Below are 22012 nucleotides of genomic sequence, written 5' to 3' on the forward strand. Positions count from 1 at the left end.
TGTTCGCTTCGGCCAATCGAGTCCCTTTTCAAGTTCCCTACTGGGACACTTCCAACACGGGAAAAATATTGTTTGGAGAAACTATGACCTGTGTGATGCAGTGTCGGGGCGGATACCAACGCCTACTGCTGTTTAGTATGAATACTTTCATAGTGAATGTATGGAAGAATTCTTTTGTGTCTGATATGTTACGTGTTGAACATGTCTATACTGTGCACAAGCTGTGGGCTGGATACGGAACACCTGCTACTTCATCATATGAACATTCTCATAGTAAACACATGCAAGAAGAAGAGTTAAAGTCACTCCATCGTACGGAAAAGGTTTCACAAGCTGTAAATATTGAATTCTATCAAATTTTTTAGCGATGTTTTCAAATAAATTGAGCGTGACCCTAAGAGAGACAGATGAACGCACAGGCAGATATCGAGCTGGTTTCAATGTTCTGTGTTAAATATACTACTAATTATAAATGTTAAAAAATATTCATTCGTTTTAAGCGTCGGTAAACGTCTTTTTTCATTTGCTCTTTCTTTCAGTGTCTAACTTTACTAAACACATGCGATGGCTGGGAGGTTACTACTGTTGAAGGGATCGGAAACAAGAAAGATGGATACCACCCTATCCAGACCCGTTTGGCCCACCTAAATGGTACACAATGCGGATACTGTTCACCCGGAATGGTAATGAACATGTACGGGTTGCTGGAATCCAGTGGCGGAAAAGTCTACACGGATGAAATAGAAAACTCTTTTGGGGGAAATATTTGTCGCTGCACTGGCTATCGACCAATTCTAGATGCAATGAAATCTTTCGGAGCTGATTCCACGTACTGTAGTGATATTGAAGATCTAAAGAAAATTTGTTATAAAACAGGCGACCAGTGCTCCAAGATATGTTCCAGGCCAAATAAGAAGGTGCATGTGATATTTGATGATAATGTCGAATGGGTAAAAGCCTATTCTGTTGATGATATTCTGGAGGTGCTCGATAAAATTGGGAGCAAAAGCTACATGCTGGTTGCAGGGAACACAGCGCATGGCGTTTATCGACGATCCCGTGATATACAAGTCTTCATCGACGTCAACCATATTCCCGAATTGCATGCCCATCACATTGATAAGGACGAGCTTGTGTTGGGTGGAAACTTAAGCCTCACTGAAACTATGGACATATTACGGAAGGCTTCCTCGAAGCCTGCTTTCGAATTCTGTAAGAAAGTTTGGCATCATATGGATTTGATTGCAAACGTGCCTGTTCGAAACGTAAGTATAAAATGTTTATCTACAACCATTACTGTGTGGACGAAAAAAATCGCCGTAAATGCTGTTAGAAAAGAGAACTCAAGTGCTACCGTGAAAACTTAGATACAACAAAATTGTTATATTTTACGATTTCTATTCAATTAGATGGACTGTTAACTGCTCACACCTAATTTCACAGCATGCGAATTATTTCGTTTCTCATTTGCCCTATAATGAGCTGAAGCGAAAATCCATTGACGTGTATGCAGCATTTTCCTTCCCTTTCATCAAACATCCTCTAACACCTCCTCTTCTCAAATTCCTAATATCCTTGATGTGGTCATATTACACTACAAATGGTATTTTAAAAGTAATTGATAAACGATAAATTTAATTCTTTTTAAGGTTTTGTGCTTGTCAAACTCACTTTTCCCCAAAACGACTACATCGATCCAAACAAAACTTGCTAGACATATAGGAACTGTGAAATCTCACCTATGCACCTTCTTCTTTTTCTTCAGCCTTTGTCCCGTTTACAAGCGGGGTCGGCTCGTCGTGATCGGTTTCGCCATATGGCTCTATCGAATGCCTGATCTGGGTGCAATCTCGAGGCTTTCAAATCCCCATCTAGCGTATCAAGTCACCGTTGTATAGGTCTGCCTTTTGGTCGTTTTTCATCGACTTCGATGTTCAAACCAATCTTGGCAAGTGAATTCTCGTTTGCACGAATTGCGTGACCATACCATCGAAGACGCCTCTCTCGCAACTTTTCCACGATCGGTGCAACCCCATAACGATCGCGGATATCCTCATTTCGGATGTGATCTAAACGTGTCACGCCACTAGTCCAATGTAGCATCTTCGTCCCCATTACCGCAAGACGCCGTTCATTGTCTTTTATGGTCGGCTAACACTCAGAACCAATTTTGCCTTTAATTTTAGATTCGTTCGTTGATACGTCGATCACAAAGAACTCCAGTTGTGGAACGCCACTTCATCCAGGTTGCGTTTATGCGTAAGCAATTTCATAACGCAGTTCTCCATTGGCTGATAGCGTTGACCCGAGGTATTTAAATCGCTCAGTTCTGAGCAGATCACTGCCGCTGACAGTGATTGTGCCTGTTTCATGGGGATCGGTCGTCAAAAATTCAGTTTTGTTTAAATTCAATCTGAGACCGTGTTGCATGACGCGATCATTCCATTTTTGAACAAGTTGCTCGAGACCAGTTTTGCTATCAGATACTAGGAAAACATCATCTGCATAAAGCAGTGTGTAGGGCGCTGGACGTTGAATATCCCGTGTGACGGTGTCCATAACAAGGACAAAGAGGAGTGGTGGAGGGGCGCTTCCTTGATGAACACCAACAGAAACACGAAGCGGTTTTGATACACCCGCCATACTTCCAACTTTACTTTTCGGATCAGTGGTAGAGCAATTGAACCCAGCGCACGAGTTCTTTTGGCACGAAGTGTTGTCGTAAAGCATACCAGATGAGTTCGTGTGGTACACTGTCAAACGCTTTCTCTAGATCCAGAAATGCAATGTAAAGAGGGCGATGCTTCTCACGGTGTTTCTCCATGAGTAACTGCGCAGCGTGTATTCCGTCAGTAGTTCCGCAGTTCTTGACAAATCCGGCTTGATTCACGGTTATTTCAACGATTTCGCGAATACGGTTGAAATCTCACCTATACACCGAGTGGCATAAATTAAGGTGGAGTTTAAAATTATTACGAAATTTGGTGAGAACATGTGGTCATGTGTGCTCCTTTATATGCAGCGAGTGATGCTTTTTCGTGTTGAATTTTAAGGGGGGGGTCCCCAGTACATGCAAAAAGAGGTATCAAATGAGAGGGCTCAATTAGTACTTTTCGAAACTGATCTTTTTCTGATAAAAGGTGAAACCTAGGGGAGGTAGGACACGGAATATGTACCCCGAAAAGTGAAACAGGTCTCGTTCTCAGAACCTACCCAAACGAAAATCTGAAAAAAAATCTCATTGGTGCAACTATAAGAAATCTAGGCCTTAAAATACATCCGATTCCGATATCTGCACAAATAAAGTTAATAATAGAATATTACCATGTTTTTGAAATTTACCGGAAGGGACCCCTTAAGTTCACCCCAGGAGTACAAAATTGACATCAGCAAAGACGATAATATAGGACATAGTCCTAAAAATTTGAAGGCAATCCAACTAATCTTAACAAAACAGCGGGGTTTTGGGAAACGTTTTAGTTTTTTTTTTTTACTTTTTTTAGTTATTTGCATTTCAGTGTCAATTACTTCAGGTAAACATGTGTACGCATATGTATATGCTAATAAAGCTTGCGGGTAATAACCAATATAATAGACATATGTGTTCTGGTTACGAGTGGTTTTTAATTTATGTGCCTAACATATATGCATATGTATGCTTTAGTGCAAGGAGTAAAATGGAAATGCATGAAAATGCATTATATCAATTTAAATGCGCACATATATATGTACATGCATCGCCATGCGGTAATAGACAATGTTTGTTTATTTAGGGTGAACACAGTATTTATGTCGTTGACTTGTATGTACATATGCGTAACTTGGGGGGTTTGGCAAAATATGACGGAGTATTTTGTATTCTTAGCTATGTACAAATAGAAAATCGTATATAGCGAGTTTCTCAGATAAGAAGATCACAAAACCTTACACCCAAAGAGCCTGGCTTCCGGTATCCCGATTTGTTACCTTTCTTTAGTTGTTTGTATATCACTTTCAATTATACTCGAGACAGGAGTGTTTGCGTATATATACTGTGAGCGTCAAAAATAAGTAAACACTTAATTTTTTCGTATTTAAGCTTTAATTTCATAGCAGTTACTGATAAAAATTAACATGTTTCATCACCGGTTAAAAGTATTATATAATAGAAGTTTAAATCTGAAAAAAAGTTAAACAAAACAAAATACCGTTTCAAAAAATTATTAATGCTTCAAAATACTGCTGATTTTACGCGTCAAAAGAAAGTATACAGAATTTACTTCTCTAAGAAATAATATCCAATAATTAATTAGAAATAATTTTTAATATTTAGTTTGTTTTCCATGTGACTTTAGAACAGCATTCAGTCTTTTAGGCATTGATTTGACAAGATTTTTTGTAATATCTGGAGAAATGTTGTTCCATTCTTCGATTAAAGCCCTTTTTAGGTCGTCCTTGTTGGAAATGCTTCTTTGTCTGATTTTCCTGTCAAGGTGCTCCCACAAATGCTCGATAGGATTAAGGTCTGGGGACTGCGGTGGGTGATCAAGGGTTTTTGGCGTTCGGTATAACAACCATTCCTTAACAATGTGGGACGTATGTTTCGGATCGTTATCGTGCTGAAAGATCCAGTTTTCCGACAGCCCCAATTTGTCAGCACTAGGAGTGATATTGTCCCTCAGTATATTTAAATAGTCTATTTTAGTCATTTTAGACTCGATGAAAACTAGACTTCCAACTCCGGATGCCGCCATACATCCCCAGACCATAACTGAGCCTCCACCGTGCTTTATGGTGCTTGTAACGCACTTGTCGAGAAATGCTTCATTTTTCGCTCGCCATATTTTTGGTGGCTTTTTCGCCCCAAATTATTCAAATTTACTCTCATCGGAGTATAAAATGTTTTCCCAAAAGTGTGGAGCCTCATTTTGGTACTTTCTGGCGAATTTTATATGCTTCTTTTGATTCGCTTTAGAAATATAGGGTTTCTTACGTGGCACTCTGCCATGTAGACCATTTTTGTGGAGCGCTCTTCGAATTGTGCTTGCACTCACTGATTTGCCTGAAGTCTCAGCTATTTTCTTTGATATGTTTACTGCACTTGAAACTGGATTATTCCTTACTTCTCGTACAATTGTCCGCACTTCGGAGTCAGTAAGCTTCTTAGGTCGCCCAGACCGCGGTAAATTTTCAATAGTATGACGAGTCGTATATTTATCTATAATTTTTTTTATCGTACAATGATTCCTTCTAACGTTTTTTCCAATTTCACGCAAAGATTTCTTTTCTTTATGTAAATCTAAAATTATTTTTCGTGTTTCGTTTGTGGTTTGCTTACCCATTATCTTAAATGTTATACTTTTGCACTTATTCAAACAAAAACAAAGAAAATCTACGAAAAATATTAGTGCACTATATTTGCTTACTTCACTTATAAACAGTTTCAAAGAAATTTGTGTGATTCCCGGAAATAATTAAAAACAAAACGAGAAGTGTTGCCACTGTATACTTTCTTTTGACGCGTAAATTCATGAGTATTTTAAGACAAGATGAATTATTTTTGAAAATGTTTTGTTTTGTTTAAGTGTTTGTGCTGACATAAACTTCTATTATATGAGCCTTTCAAGCTATGATAAAACATTTTAATTTCTATCAATAAACATTGTGCAATAAAAGTTTAAATACAAAAAAGATGGGTGTTTACTTATTTTTGACGCTCACAGTATGTGCTAATGGAATTTGTGGATAGTGTTCAATAAGATGGACACGTGTGTATGTTAGTACCAGCGGCATTTAATTCCCATAGTAATATGTACGTTTTTGTGCACAATGAAAAAAGGAAATGCGTGAAGATGGGTTAGATCAATTTAAATTCGTACATGTACGCATCAGTAAGCGGTAGGGCAGTATTTGTTTGTTTCTGATGAGCATAATCTTTATGTTTTTACACATGTATACTTTCACGAATGAAGTTTTGGCATTCTTAGCTAGTATGTACGAATGGTACAACGAACATACAGAATTGCTTACATAAGATGAACACAAAACCTTTACATCCAAAGCGTGGTGTTTGCGGTATCTCCACTTGTTTGAAATGTTCATCACAAATTCCCTCCCTATCTTGAAATCCTAAAATCTGTTTGAATACTATTCAATATAAATATTTAACAAGTCGGAATACAGAAGCTGAATGCTTCGAGTATAAAGGTTTTAAGTGAGAAATTTGTTATGCACATTTCTCCATTTGTACTTAGCAAAATTTACAAAATATTCTTTGATATATTCATCTCCGCCGTGCATATGATTTCACTTTATGTGATGATGGCCTGATACACCTCTAAGATTGCGATAAATCCACGTGAAATTTAAGTTTTCACCTTCTATAACTTTGTTAATTTCCTTCAAACTCTCCAAAATTGTGTAATTTATTATTCCCTATAATGGTATCTGTGGTTATACTGTTAGGATGAATTTAAGCCGGGTATATTAATAAAATATGGTATCATGCTATTATCAACTTTATTTGAGCAGGTATTGGAATGGGATGTATTGAGACCTAGATTTTATATAGATGCGTTATTGGGCACTTTTTCAGACTTTTGGTTGATAGGTTCTGAGAACAAGACCTGTTGCACTTTTTTCACTTGAAGTAGAAACTGTTGACCTACCAGCTAGCTAACTAGCTTTGTTCATAATGGTAGGATTTACATCAAATCGTCCTTATTATGCTTTTTGTCCATTATGCTCATGTTATCGAATGGACATCGAGGAGTTTTTCGACAAATTTCAAAAAATTAATAATGGAACATTATTAACTATGTATGAGTAGATATTGGAATGGGATATATTTATTTTATATATAGGGGAGAACCAACAAATCTGTGAACTTACAAGTCAGCAGGATGAAGCCTTATACACTTCGATGCTCATCCTGCCGAGACAAAAAGGGGAATCTGATTTCCGACAGAATGGGCGTATTAGCAGCGATGGGTTGAGTGAGCTACTGAACAACCAAAACATCGGCGAGTTGGAGGTCCCGCCAACTGAAGACGACGGACAAATACTGCCACCACCAAGTTTAGGAGAAACAGTCCATGCAATTCATCGGCTAAAAAATCATAAGTCGCCAGGAGCCGATGGAATTACAGCCGAATTGGTTAAATATGGAGGCGAGCAGTTACAACAAGTGGTTCATCAACTTGTGCTCAAGGTATGGGACAGCGAATCAATGCCTGACGATTGGCAACGAGGCATTATCTGTCTCATACATAAAAAGGGAGATATCACACAGTGCAGCAATTATAGAGGTATCACGTTCCTGAGTACCATCTATAAGATATTCTCCACTATCTTGCTAGGCCGGAGAGCCCCATATACCCAGAACATCATTAGCCCATACCAAAGATGCTTCACTCCAGGCAAATGAGCAACAAATCAGATTTTCTCTGTAGCCAGGGTAAAACTGTACACGGCCATGAGAGAATTCGGTATCCCGACGAAATTAATAAGACTGACTAGGCTGACCCTGACCAATGTGCGAGGCCAGATAAAAGCAGCAGGATCACTCTCAAGACCATTCGACATCAACAACGGTCTACGACAAGGGGATGCCCTGTCATGCGTCCTCTTTAACCTGGCCCTCGAGAAAGTGATCCGTGATGCTGAGGTACATGCATGAGGTACGATCCTCTTCAAGTCCACCCAACTACTGGCCTATGCTGACGATATCGACATCATGGGAAGAACCACCCGAGACGTACAAACTGTCTTCATCCAGATCGAGCAGGCGGCGCGAGATCTTGGGCTGCACATCAATGAAAGGCAGGACAAAATATATGGTGGCAATGTCAGCACCGAAGACGAATCAACCAACAACATCAAACCGCACTGGTCAAACACAAACACGAAGAAGAATAAGGATAGGAGAATACAACTTTGAGACCGTTGACAATTTCTCCTATCTAGGATCGAAAATCACAACCGATAGCAGCTACGATGATAAATCCGCGCACAGTTGTTGTCAACCAACAGAGTCTATTTCAGCTTACAAAGACTGTTCCGCTCGAAACGTCTCACCATAGGGTCAAAGCTCTTACTGTACAAGACTATGATCTAGTCTGCGAGTCCTCATGTATTCCTCGGAAACTTGAGTTCTTAGAAAGAAAAATTGCGAACTCTTGGCCACGTTCGAGAGAAGAATCCTCCGAAGAATGTTGGCCCCCTATATGAGGATGGACGATTCCGTAGCCTACACAATGACGAAATCTATGAGCGATACCATGACCGCCCGGTTGTGGATAAAATCCGGCTCAATAGATTACGGTGGGCGGGTGACTTAATCCGTATGGATGAGGATGGATCCCACCCGAAAAGTCTATAAGGGCAATATCTATGGTAGAAAAAGAAGACGAGGCAGACCCTGCTTAAGATGGAGCGATGGCGTAGGTCAGGACGCCAGACAGCTTTTGGGGATATTGAATTGGTGGACCTCGGCGCAAAACCGGGATGTCTGGAGTTCTTTATTAAGGCAGGCCTAGATCGGATACCGGTTGTAGCGCCGTTGATGATATATTTTGAAGCTAACATTTTATATACATATTTGAAATTTCGAATATTTCGACATTCGATGTTTTTTGGTCCATGTCGTTTCATCAATGAACATTTCTTTGCACGAATTTTGTTAATTACATTTTTATATGGACATACATTTACTCTCATCATTTTTGCACCAGAATAATATTGTGCATTGCATTTAAACGTATTATGTATGGTTGCCATTCACCCTTTGGTGGGGTAATTCCTTCCAAGAGTTCACGAGACGCTTGACCTCCTCCGACCAGCGTATTAGTCGTAGGCAGGTGTTGATGAAGGCTTGGAGGTTTCGAATGATAGAGGTGGTCACTTTCTATGTGCTCCGTCCATATAGCAGCACAAAAATGATACTAGCAAGAAACAGTCTCAGCTTGATCTTGATGTTGAAAGCGGATCTAGTGCTGTTAATGGGTCAATCGATATAAAGTTCTGTACCACCTTCGACAGAAACCACACTTCCCCGATATTCAAATTGATCAATATTTACGATGCTCTGCCTATTAAAGAAAATAGGGTGATTACTAGGACCACTCATCTGGGAGACAGTTTTATATTTCTATTAGTAACTGCCAGTTGCCGGGCTACTGAAGTTTCTTGGCTCGAGCTGTGACGCCATCAGAACATGGTGCGCGCTTTTCAGTTTGTTTGAATTTGGTTGAAATTTAAAATGCTGATAATTTCAAAAATTCAGTTTATTTTCAAAAGTGGTCTTTGAAAATTTTGTTAGATTGCACCATAGAAGTGATTTCCGTCATTAGCGAAAATAGGGACGAAAAGTGAAAATATGCAACGAAATTCTTTGAAATTGATACGACTTAAGGTACGATCGTATATACGCTACGTGAGGCTACACTACACTCAGCACAACTGCCGCAGCATGTCTATATTGCGCTAGCGTGACAGCCAACAACAAAGAACTACATATGTTGGCAATTTAATAGATGTCTGCAAATGAAAACTGAAAAATCGTAGCAGTCAACTGAGTTCATTATATTTAAATGACACCCAACACTGCAAAATATTTCTGCAGACAAGTAGGCCGCGTCGCGTCATTTGGCTGAATGTCGCATCGCGCAAATTTGTATTGCTAGCCTTCAACATCATATAAGGACATTTTGACAAGCAGTGCAGTTTGTGGCTGCATTTACTCAGAACAGATTTCTACGGTTCTTGCAACTAGGATAATTGCAATTCATCAGGATCGTTTTTAAGGTTTGGTGTGAAACAAAACCTTATTAAAATTTTGTGTAAAACAAAATTTTATTAAAATCGGTTCACTGTCTGTCTGTCTTTTCTGGTGCCAGCACCTCTCCTAGAGTTTCCTCTAGATTCCCCCTTTCTTCCACAAATCTCGGACAGTGGAAGAATACATGCTCTGAGTCCTCTGGGACTCCATCGCAATTTGGACAATCGGGTGATATCTCCAATTTAAACCTCTGCAAGTATTGGCGATATCCTCCGTGTCCCATGAGAAACTGAGTGAGATTATAATCAGTCTCGCCGTGTCGTCTCTCCAGCCACTCCTTGATGGGCGTTACTACCGCTCTTGCCATTTATTTATGCATCTCTCCCTCTCAGCGTCCTTCGCCTGCGATAAGGGAGATATTGTCTTCGCATTGTATATATTCGCCATCTCATCTGCCAAGATGTCAATCGGCATCATTCCAGAGATGACGAATGCTGCATCATCCGAGACAGTCCTGAAGGCAGAGCATACCCTCAGATCGTCAGTTTGTTCGTGTTAACTGACATACGCAACGCCTCCCTCTGAACTGGGGTTGCATAGAGCATGATTGAGGTCACCACCTTGGCTATAAGCAATCTAGAGGTATGCCTTGGCCCTCCCATGTTCGGCATCATCCTCGCCAGAGCCATACTAGCAGTGGATGACTTATCGCAAACATACTGCACGAGTTGCCTATGGCTGAGCTTCCTGTCAATCACCACCCCTAGGTATTTGAGGGTCATACCAGAGCTCTCTAGCCCACTTCCGCCATGCTATTAACATAGTATGCTGGTCCCAAGCCCAGGTAAAGGAGGAGGGTTTGAGGCAACGTACTCTGTACTATCCACAGTAAAACAAAAATAAAATTTTGAGATCAGGCAAAGAGATAAATAGAGTATAGATGGAGTTATTCTACTATGCTAAATCCTACCTGATCTCTCTTGGTGACAGGCCCCGCGACAGGTCGACCAAGAAAATGCAAACAATGTCGTTACAAACATGATGATCGGATTGAGTCACAAGCCTCGGAGAAATGCTAGGGCGTCCACCTCAGTCAACGCGGCAGGACGGGCCCCGGTCCCCTCGAGAAATGGGCAAGGGTTCTTGACGCATGGACGGCGTCAGGACGTAAGCAAGTTAGTCCGCACACAACGAACAAAACAAATACGTGTCTGCACGCTAAATGTTGGTTCCCTAACTGGAAAGACCGAGGAACTCGCAAGAGCCCTTCGGAAAAGATGCATTGACATCTGCGCTCTGCAAGAAACCCGATGGTCTGGTGCGAAAAGCTGCGACATTGAACGCGAACGCGGTAAAAATGGCTACAAACTTCTCTATTTTGGTAACCCACACACTCAGTATGGTGTTGGCATTGCCATCTCAGAGGGTTTCCGTGATGCCATTAAAGAAGTCGAACGATTTGATGATCGGCTGATGAAGCTCACCCTTATATCAGCTGATCGCACTATTCACTTCTTCACCGCGTATGCACCACAGACAGGTCGACCTGATGCGGAGAAAGATGCCTTCTGGCAACTTCTCGATGAAAAGACTTGTCACGTGCCTGCTGACGAGTATGTAATCATTGCCGGCGACCTTAATGGTCATGTGGGCGAAAAGGCAGATGGTAACAGGTGCCATGGGGGAAAGGGTAGCGAGCGTATAACGTTCCCTATGAGACCATCGCACCTCAACATCGGCCGTTGATTGCCGTCCTGCGAATTAAGCGACCGATAAAACAGCGTGATGAACGCACTGGCCCGCCGCACATTAAATGGTGGCGATTTGGTGAGAAGAAAGAAGAAACGGTCTCACTCATACGATTGCCGACCATTACGAATGTGGAAGAATCATGGAACCAAATGAAAGACACGATCCACAAAGCGGCCTCTGCAACCCTCGGGGTCACCAAGCCGGGTAAGCGGTACATCAACCGAGATACTTGGCTTTGGTATGATGATGTCGAAATGAAGGTCGGTGAAAAGAAACGCCTCTACAACAAATTTCTCGACGATAAAACGTCTGCTTAGTGGCAAATTTATAAGAATGCCATTCGGGAAGCAAAGAAAGCGGTCGCTGTCACCCGAGCGAACCATTTCAAAAATCTTTACGATAAACTGGACACTCGGGACGGCGAGAGAGATCTGTATCGACTTGCTAAAAGCCGTACTTTGCTTACCAACCGTCGAGTCGCGACGGATATATGGCGAGAATACTTCGAGCAGATTTCAACTGAAGAATTTGCTCATCCTCCACTTCCACAATCATTGCCGACATTTGGAGCAATTCCACCAGTCAGCGCAACTGAAGTCGAGGAGGCAATAAAACAAATGAAATCTGGGAAAGCAACAGGACCTGACGAAATCGCATCTGAACTCTGGAAAGCAAAGATCTGGGACCCAACACTGTGGCTCAGTGAATTCTTTAACCGGGTTATTCAGGAAGGAAGAACACCATCTGACTGGCAAGAAAGTACCACTGTTCCAATATGGAAAAAGAAAGGTAGTCCAGCAGAATGTTCAAATTACCGTCCGATCCGGTTACTTTCCCATACCATGAAGATTTTTGAACGCATTCTTGACAACCGTATTCGCGAAATCGTTGAAATAATTGTCAATCAAGCCGGATTTGTCAAAAACTGCGGAACTACTGACGGAATACAGATTCAGATTGAAATTAAACAAAACTGAATTTTTGACGACCGATGCCCATGAAACAGGCGCAATCACTGTCAGCGGCAGTGATCTGCTCAGAACTGAGCGATTTAAATACCTCGGATCAACGCTATCAGCCAATATCAGCATAAACGCAACCTGGATGAAGTGGCGTTCGACAACTGGAGTTCTTTGTGATCGACGTATCAACGAACGTCTCAAATCTAAAATTAAAGGCCATGTCGTCCGTCCAGTCGCTCTCTATGGTTCTGAGTGTTGGCCGACCATAAAAGACAATGAACGGCGTCTTGCGGTAATGGAGACGAAGATGCTACGTTGGACTAGTGGCGTGACACGTTTAGATCACATCCGAAATGAGGATATCCGCGATCGTTATGGGGTTGCAGCGATCGTGGAAAAGTTACGGGAGAGGCGTCTTCGATGGTATGGTCACGCAATTCGTGCAAACGAGAATTCACTTGCCAAGATTGGTGGATGGTCTGAGCATCGAAGTCGATGGTAAACGACCAAAAGGCAGACCTAAACAACGGTGGCTTGATACGCTGGATGGGGATTTGAAAGCCTAGAGATTGCACCCAGATCAGGCATTCGATAGAGCCAAATGGCGAAACCGATCACGACGAGCCGACCCCGCTTGTAAACGGGACAAAGGCTGAAGAAAAAAAAGAACACCAGAGCTCTCTAGCCAACTTTTAACAGCACTGATTGCTTCGCTTGAGTATAACTCAGCATCTTCGAGTTGCGTTGCAACAACAGCGCTATGTCGTCAGCGTTATCCACCACTGTGGCTTCTTCAGAAGATTAAGTACATCATTGTACATGATGTTCCACAGTAGTGGGCGCAATGCGGAGCCCTGCGGGACACCCGCGACAACAACGTACACCTGGGGTTTGCCATCAGAGGCATACCAGAGCCTCCTTTCAGTTAAATAACTATCGACGATAGCAGCGGGATAGACGGGAATACCAACCTTCGCTAGGGATTTCCGTATTAGATTCCATTTGGCCGAATTGAATGCATTTTTCACGTCCAGGGTTATTACCACGCAATATTTGCTTGTACTAACCTTTTCATGAATTGCATCTTCGGCCAAGCCAGTAACCAATTTGATGGTAATCAATGGTTGATCTGGCTTTACGGAACCCATACTGCCGATCTGAAAGGCCGCCTTGGCTCTCAACAGCCGGCAGTAATCTATTATAGATTACCCGCTAGTGTCTAAAAGACATATGGTTCGGTATGAGGATGGTTCAGCCAGAGGTTTACCAGCCTTTGGCAAAAGTACCAACTTGTACCACTTCCATGCCGCTGGAAATATCTCCTCGGACATGCACGCTTCGCACAACTCAGCGAACATGCCCGGTCTGGAATGCCATGGTAAGCTTAAGGACCGTTTTTCTTCACTTTTTTGAGAATTTTTTTGTGAAAGACTGGTGAAAGTTACAAACACGAATTTGAGTATGTGTAGCAATTTTTCCAACACGATAGCATAGTTCATTGTTGAAATGCAGAACAACTTATACACCCATCTCCAAAAAAGGTGTTTTTCTAATGTAAATGTAAACGACCTTTTAACGTGACGGACTGAACCACAGTCTGCAAACTAGGATTATTAAAAAGATACTGAAAACTAAATTAGTGGTGCCTTGTTAGACTTTTTTTTCGTAAATTTTGGTGTTTTTTCGAGGATTCCATAATGAATAAAAAAAACCACCGAATGAATCGCAATAATCCGCAATAATCTTAACTGACCATTAATCTGCTATACCTAGTCCATAAACCTTAGGTTTCTTGAAGAAACACAAGTTAAGCCTTGGCTTCAATTCTTGTCCGTTGAGCGAAGTCATTCGAACGTCATTCAGACCGATAAATAGGCGCTTTATTACGGCGATCGACACAAACCTGACATGTGACATTTTACTTGTTTAACACTGTAATTTCCAAACTACTTCTAATATCAAAAAATCACTTTGTCCATATATTCTAAACTACATCTAGATACAATTGATTCATGAAAAAAATCGATTCCTCAGACCGCACACACGAGATGACCCCTTCAAGGGCCTTATTCGGTACTGCCGTCCGAGCCCGATATTAGGTTAGGATCTACAAGCGAGCCTGATTCCCTTTCTGGAAAGTGTTTACATCATCTTCGTTAGCCAAAACTATGTCCATCTACGCAAAAGCTTCAAATAAACTGTGCCCCCAAACATTTGATTCTCTGCTACCACACTCAAGCGTCCAGAAGTTGAAATCACCAGCAATCACCTTCAGACTCCGTCTCCTTGCGTCGAGAACAAGATTATCAAGCATTTGTTCGAATTCAGACGGCTGTATAGATATACACCACTTATTTTCGCCCACACAAAGCCACTGGCTGCCTGACTTCCAGCACATTGTATGGGCTGTTGACCGCAAGCCCATATAGCCGCTCCCCCAATGATTGAGTTTTATTTGAATAAACCTCATTTGCTCATGCGATCTATGCCACTGGTGCATACCTTCGCGAAGTGCCCAAAGATGAGGCATTTGCAGCACCTCTGCAGGTTCTGTAGAGGTGTTGGTCTTGTTACTGGTGTCCTCAGTAAGGTCGTACTCTGCTTGAACACCTCCTTCCCCAGATCTAAATCACTTGTAGCATTATATGCCACCGTGGCCAAGTTGGCCACCACCGAGGCACTATCTGTCATTATTATTATTCTGTTAAGGAAAAATCGCACCGCGTCCTTGAAGAACTATTGTGCCCCTTTTACTGGTTATAGTGTACCTATTGATCATAGTATCTCAAGCAGACCTGTAACCGTTAGGAACTTTAGTATGTTCCCCACTTCCAGATGTTTCAGCTTTGCATCTGGTATTAAGTGTTCTCCCAGATGTATCAACCTACTTTGTACAAGTGCCGGACACTGTCCCAGGACGTGCATAGAGGTTTCGTCCTCCTCCTCACAGAACCTGCAGGCAGTGTCCGTAGATATCCCTAGCTTCCCTAGGTGATAGTTCCGCCGACAATGACCAGTGAGAATTCCCACTATGATTTGGAGGTTCTGTCTGTCAGTCACACGCATTTTTATCGGAGACGGTTATAGCTATTGACACCAAATTTGGTGAAAAGGTGGGAACTGTAGACGCTCACGCGTACAGTAAGCACCATAACTCTACGTCGAATTTAAAGGGGAGTCCTAATACGTGCAAAAGGGGGTCTAAATTAAATTAATTAAATGTGGGGTATCAAATGAAAGGTCTCGGTTAGTAGTTTCCTAAACCCTTCTTAGTGTTGACATCTGTTGGAAAGGTGGGGAGTGTTGGAGTACTGATGACCACAGGAGAACTCTGTTACGATTGTTGTACAGGGTGCGGCAGCATAACTTCCTTTTTTCAAAACTCAATAAAAACTATTGTATGCATCAGAAAATATTTATTAATTTTTTATAATGTAGGTACATGTCTAAAGTTTTTACTTACATTGTTATGAAGATCAAATCTGTTAGGTGACGTCCCCCATTCTCCATACATTGCATAAGCCGATTCTCTGGCGTTTGTCATGACTCTTGTTAGCATAGCAGGTGTTATGTTGGCAATTTATTCTTGGATGTTTGTCTTCAAATCTTGTAGGCTCCTTGGACGGTTCACATAAACACGGGATTTTAAAAGACCCCATAGAAAAAAATCACAAGGGGACAGATCGGAGACCGTGCCGGCCTATTCCAAATCGCCTCTAATTGAGATAAGGTGCTCTGGAAAGTATTCACTCAAAACAGCCATCGATGCTCTTGAAGTGTGTGCTGTTGCACCGTCTTGTTGGAACCAAGTGTCCCCCAAATACAAATTTTCTAGCCGAAGGAAAAACAATTCTGTAACATGTTTACATACCGGTCCGAATTCACTGTCACTTTCCTCAAAAAACCAGGGACCAATAATTCCAGCTGACGAAATTGCACACCACACTGTGACTTTGGGTGAATGCAAAGGCTTTTGATGCAATTCTCGAGGGTTGGTGTCAGCCCAGTAGCGCATGTTTTGTTTGTTAACCGACAAAAACAATAGCACCCTCGGGAACGACATCAAGAAGAAGCTCACACGCGTTCATCCGAGAATTGAAGTCAAGTTCTGAAAGTTCCTGCACTAGCGCCATCTTATAGGGAGGAAAATGAAGATCATCACGAAGAATTCTTCTCACAGAACGATCGGATAGTCCAAGGGCAGATGCGTGTTTGCGCGCAGAACGCCGTGGCGATCGCAACATTGACGCTCTCACTTCTTCAATGTTCTCAGGTGATCTAACGGGCCGAGGGACTCCAGTTCTTCCTTTTGTCGCACTTGCAGTTTGTCTGAATGTAGTGACCCATGTAACAATTGATTTGCGGTCAGGGACGGAAGCCAACGGGGTTAAATTAAAGCGATTCCGAAATGCACGCTGTGTTGCAATAATCGAACATCCGCTTGAAAAGTAGACCTCAACGGCAAAGGCACGCTCCTCACTATTTCAACGCATGATGGCGACTGAACCGTGTCGGGACAAAACTTTATAGTATCCCCTCTTGAACGAGACCACTAGCGCTCCGCTATGACATCAACTAACTGAGTGGCGCGCATTTTAAAAAAGGAAGTTATGCTGCTACACCCTGTATAAGCGTCGAATCCAAGTCACCCGCAAGGGCCATTACGAGGCGCATGCCGGACATAGCATTGATGACCTCCACATCCAAGCTATGACCGAGACAGACTTCTACAAATTGTGCACGGAACCCATGCTCGAGTTGGTGATCTGAAAGATGCTTTGATCAAAGTCAGCGTATTTTCCTGTAAAATGTTCATGTGTTTGCAAGCTTAGATTAACACCTTCGTCTGGCACTTTTGTAACCAAATTGACTAACCTATGGAGCCACTATTTAACAAACCCCAAACTAAACTAACATTGGTATGCAATGCAAGTAACATATTTATATTTATTGCAGATGGGTACTCTAGCCGGAAATTTATCAATCAAGCATGGACGCAATGAATTCCCATCCGATATTTTTATATTCCTTGAAGCACTTGATGCCAAAATCGTTGTTATGGGCACTAATTCCAAGCTTTCCAAGGTCTCTGTTATGGATTATTTGCAGATGGATATGCAGAAAAAGGTCATAATCAAACTAATACTTCCTGCGAGACCAGTGACGGAATACATTTTCAATTCGTATAAGGTATTTTTTAGAAAAACAAATATTTACACTAAAGAACTTATCTGATTTTGAAATTTTGCTGTTTAAATTTTAAACCCACATATATAGATAATGCCTCGTGCCCAGAATGCTCATGCTTACGTGAACGCTGGCTTCCTTATGCAGATGTCAGGGGATACAGTGAAATCTGCACGAGTGTGTTTCGGGGGCATCAATCCCCGAGTTTACGCATGCCGCCGACACTGAGAAGTTCCTGGCAGGAAAAAAACTTTTTTCTAATGAAACAATTCAAGGAGCAATAGCATTATTAACGAAAGGAAATCAATCCTGACTGGGTTCTCCCTGATGCATCACCTGAATTCCGTCGAACTCTAGCTTGTGGGCTCTTCTTTAAATTTATCCTAAGTGCTGCTCCCGAAGAAAGTGTAAGGGATGAATTCAAATCTGGTGGAGATATACTGCTTAGACCACTCTCAAATGGTATCCAGACTTTCGAAACTCGCAAAGATATGTATCCAGTAACTAAACCGATTGCTAAAATTGAGGCTCTAGCGCAAGTGCTCAGGTGAAGCCTTCTATATGAACGATTTACCTCCAACGCCAGGAGAAGCGTGGGCCGCTTTTGTTCATGCGACTCAAGCTAACTCGAAAATTGCGAATATTGATCCAACCGATGCCCTCAAAATTCCAGGGGCTATTGCTTTCTACTGCGCTAAAGATATCCCCGGAGAGAACACTTTTATGATAAAAGGTCTAATGGGAATTATGGAAGACGAGGAAATATTTTGCAGTGACACAGTTAAGTATCATTCACAGCCACTTGGTGTCATGATTGCTGAAACTCCAGAAATAGCTAAAATAGCTGGCGATAAAGTTAAAGTAATTTATGAAAAAATGGATGGTTTGATTATGCCTACAATGGCAGACGTTTTTGAAAATAAGGCATTTCACAGAATCCACAGTAGCAAAGTATTCAAGCGAATAAACAATAACGAGGAGATTATCTTGAAGGAATCCAAACATATCCAGGGATTTTTCGATTTAGGAAGTCAATACCATTATACTATGGAACCACAAACTTGTGTTTGTGTTCCCAAAGAGGATGGCATGGATGTGTACTCGGCTTCGCAATGGATGACATTGACACAGTCTGCTATCTCAAATGCCCTTAATATTAACAACTCCAAACTATTTTTACAAGTGCGACGTCTAGGCGGCGGTTATGGGTCAAAAACTTCGCGGAACGTTCAAATTGCATGCGCATGCGCTTTAGCCTGCTTGCTGCTAAACCGCCCTGTCAGATTCGTTCAGAGTCTGGAGTCTATGATGAATTCTTTGGGAAAACGATTTGCGTGCCACTCCGACTATGAAGTAGATGTTGATGACAAAGGCAAGATTTTGAAACTGCAGAATGTATTTTATGAGGATTGCGGATCAAGTATGAATGAGAGTCCCGTCCAATTTCTATCCACCTTGACTGCATCCAATTGCTACGATGTCAATGAAAATTGGAAAATCGAAGGCAAAGTTGTAAAAACTGATGCACCAAGCCATACATGGTGCCGGGCACCAGGGCCACTAGAGGGAATCGCTATGACAGAGAATATTATGGAACATATTGCGTATGAAACTAAACAAGATCCGGCTGAAGTCAGATCTACAAACATGAAACCGAACAGTAAGATGGAAACATTACTTCCCGATTTTCTCAAATCAACTGAGTACCAGACGCGGAACAAAGATATAATAGATTTTAGCAAGAAGAATAGATGGCGGAAACGTGGTCTTGGTTTATCTATAATGAAGTATCCTATGCATTACTTTGGAATGCAACCAGCAACAGTTGCTATTTACCAGGGTGATGGAAGCGTCTCAGTAAGCCATGGAGGTATCGAAATGGGTCAAGGATTAAACACCAAAGTAGCCCAGGTTGCAGCTTATACTCTTGGCCTTCCATTAGAAAAAATCCGAATTCATCCGACAGACTCCTTCAATGGTGCAAATGCAATGGCTTCCGGTGGTAGTTTTGCTAGCGAAACTGTTTGCTATGTAAGTGTTATCCGCTTATTTGAATTGTGAGTGTACATGAATATACTTTTACTGATTCAATTCATATAATAATGTAGGCAGTCAAGAAAGCTTGTGAAGAATTACTCGAGAGGATGGAACCTTTCCGTGAAACCCTTACAGATTCGTCGTGGTTAGAGTTAGTTCAGAAATGCTTCCAGTCACAAGTGTCACTTACAGCAACTCAGACGTGCAAAGCGGGTGATTTACAGGTGTACGACGTTTGGGGTTTGTGTTTATCTGAAGTTGAAGTAGATATTTTGACTGGCAACTTGCTCATAACGCGGGTGGATATTTTGGAGGATACGGGCGAAAGTTTGAGCCCATCTATTGACGTTGGTCAAATCGAAGGTGCCTTTATAATGGGAGTGGGCTATTGGTTAACAGAAAAATTGGTCTTTAATCGTCAGACGGGCGAACTTCTTACAAATCGAACATGGAATTACAAACCCCCTGGAGTAAAAGACATACCAGTAGATTTCAGAATTACACTATTGCAAAACAGCCCTAATCCCGCCGGCTTTTTGAGATCTAAAGGTAAAGTTCCGAAAGTAATATATCACTCTTATTTAAATCTCAATTATTTCTATTCATTTTAGCGACTGGTGAACCTGCTATATGTCTCTCTGTAGCGGTTCTTTTCGCCTTAAGGCGTGCATTGGAGTCGTCCAGAGCAGATGCCGGTTTACCAGAAAATTGGTTTCATCTAGGTGCGCCAACATCTCCAGAAGAAACACTCCTGAACTCAGGAACGTCTGTAGAAATGTTCAGTTTACAATGAATTATTTTCATAATTTTAATTTCAAACTTTTTCCAATATAGTTGTATTTCACACTTCAATCCCTCCTTAGCTACATCATGGTATTGGTATGTTTGTATGATTTCAAATTTACAGAGAAAGTTTGCACATACTGTGAAGAAATTATAGCGAAATGGCACGATAATAATGATGATTAAAAAAAATAAAGAAAACTTCTGTAAATAAGCCTTTTGATGTCAAAACATCAGTAATCTCTATGATGTTGCCACGGGGTCCTCATTTTATAAGTAAGCCTTTTGGAATAGTGGAATTCACAGGATTCACTGGAGTAATTGAGTGCCATGCCTAGTCTGACTGAGAACATTCTTTTTTGCTAGTGTTCACATTCAGATCATTCGACTTGCCAACGCCATTTGGTCAAGATCCATGAGTTGGGGAGATAGCAATCAGATATCATCTGCGTAGTTAAGTTATTTGAGGAAAGGCATGACCTCGGTCGATTAAATCCCTCCACGTCCTTCGGATACGCCTGCATAGACAACGTCACGAATACAAGAGCAAATAACAGCTTTGGAAAGATAAACCCAAGCACACTCTATATTCGCTCTGAAAATTTACTTCAATACAGCGTTGGCCTGATAATATTTATCTATTCTTCCAAAATGCCCCTCCTGGTAGAGCACTCCAAACATACTTCTTGTTCATTTATTAATGAAGAGTATGGGGAGCAGTGATCCAAACTACGCATACTTCTCCATAATGATCCGCAGGGTGTATGGTCGTAATTAGCCTATTAGCCCATTTTCGGTCGATCAAGTTTCCGTGATGTTACTTGATGTAGAAACAAATGAATACGTTAGCTTTTGCTGAGAAAATCTTTAATTCTCAACATTTACAGATTTCGAAAACGCAAATTATGACTGTCGGAGATCATTCGAAGAAAGTCCATAACGGGTTAGATAGGTAGATCCTAGTCACATCTAAACGATGAGGAACCCTTAGTCCCGCCACGGTTAACATGTGCCAGTGGAGGAGTGCAATCAATGTGCTAGGACAATGTTTACACGGCTTTCGCGGAAATTCTGCCCTAACAACGGTGCATATGAAATTTGACTCACATCTTTACCTGGGCGCCGATAAAACATATGTTTCCGGACGATTCGCAGCTTGCAAGAATAATGGATTTGCACTGAGCGGGATTCAAATCTTGGGCCAGTTGAAGATTCTGCGGAATCTCTTCTCTTGTGACTTAATTTGGGTTTGAATAATAGTGACACAAAAATCTAACGCGGTCATCTAATATATTATCAATTAAGCTTGTGGTTAAAGTTTAAGAAATGTTAACTCACATTGAAATGATCCTCGCAATTAAAACCTGACTCCAAAGAAACTGGATCCCGTCGGGCGATGGCGATGCACTTCTTACGAATATTTCTTTTGGAGACAGCTAGAAAAGCTTTCAGCTTTCAGCTTTTAAAAGGCGACCTAAACCCAACCACGGTCTCCAATTCTCCGAGCATACTAGTGCCTAATAAAACACAGGGG

At 41.6% G+C, this 22012-nt stretch overlaps 1 protein-coding gene across 1 annotated transcript in view; it reads left to right on the forward strand.

Moving 5' to 3' along the window:
* Positions 1-20623, forward strand: part of LOC119647240 (xanthine dehydrogenase-like) — a 31520-nt gene extending 10897 nt beyond the window's left edge. The window contains 8 exon segments of the mRNA XM_038048103.1: positions 540-1265; positions 17428-17661; positions 17749-17856; positions 17858-17953; positions 17955-18200; positions 18202-19689; positions 19767-20244; positions 20307-20623. Of these exon segments, the coding sequence (XP_037904031.1) occupies positions 540-1265; positions 17428-17661; positions 17749-17856; positions 17858-17953; positions 17955-18200; positions 18202-19689; positions 19767-20244; positions 20307-20488 (3558 nt within the window). The 3' untranslated portion in view covers positions 20489-20623.
* The last annotated feature ends 1389 nt before the right edge of the window (positions 20624-22012 follow it).

Source organism: Hermetia illucens, chromosome 1 (assembly GCF_905115235.1).
Source record: "Hermetia illucens chromosome 1, iHerIll2.2.curated.20191125, whole genome shotgun sequence".
NCBI lineage: Eukaryota > Metazoa > Arthropoda > Insecta > Diptera > Stratiomyidae > Hermetia > Hermetia illucens.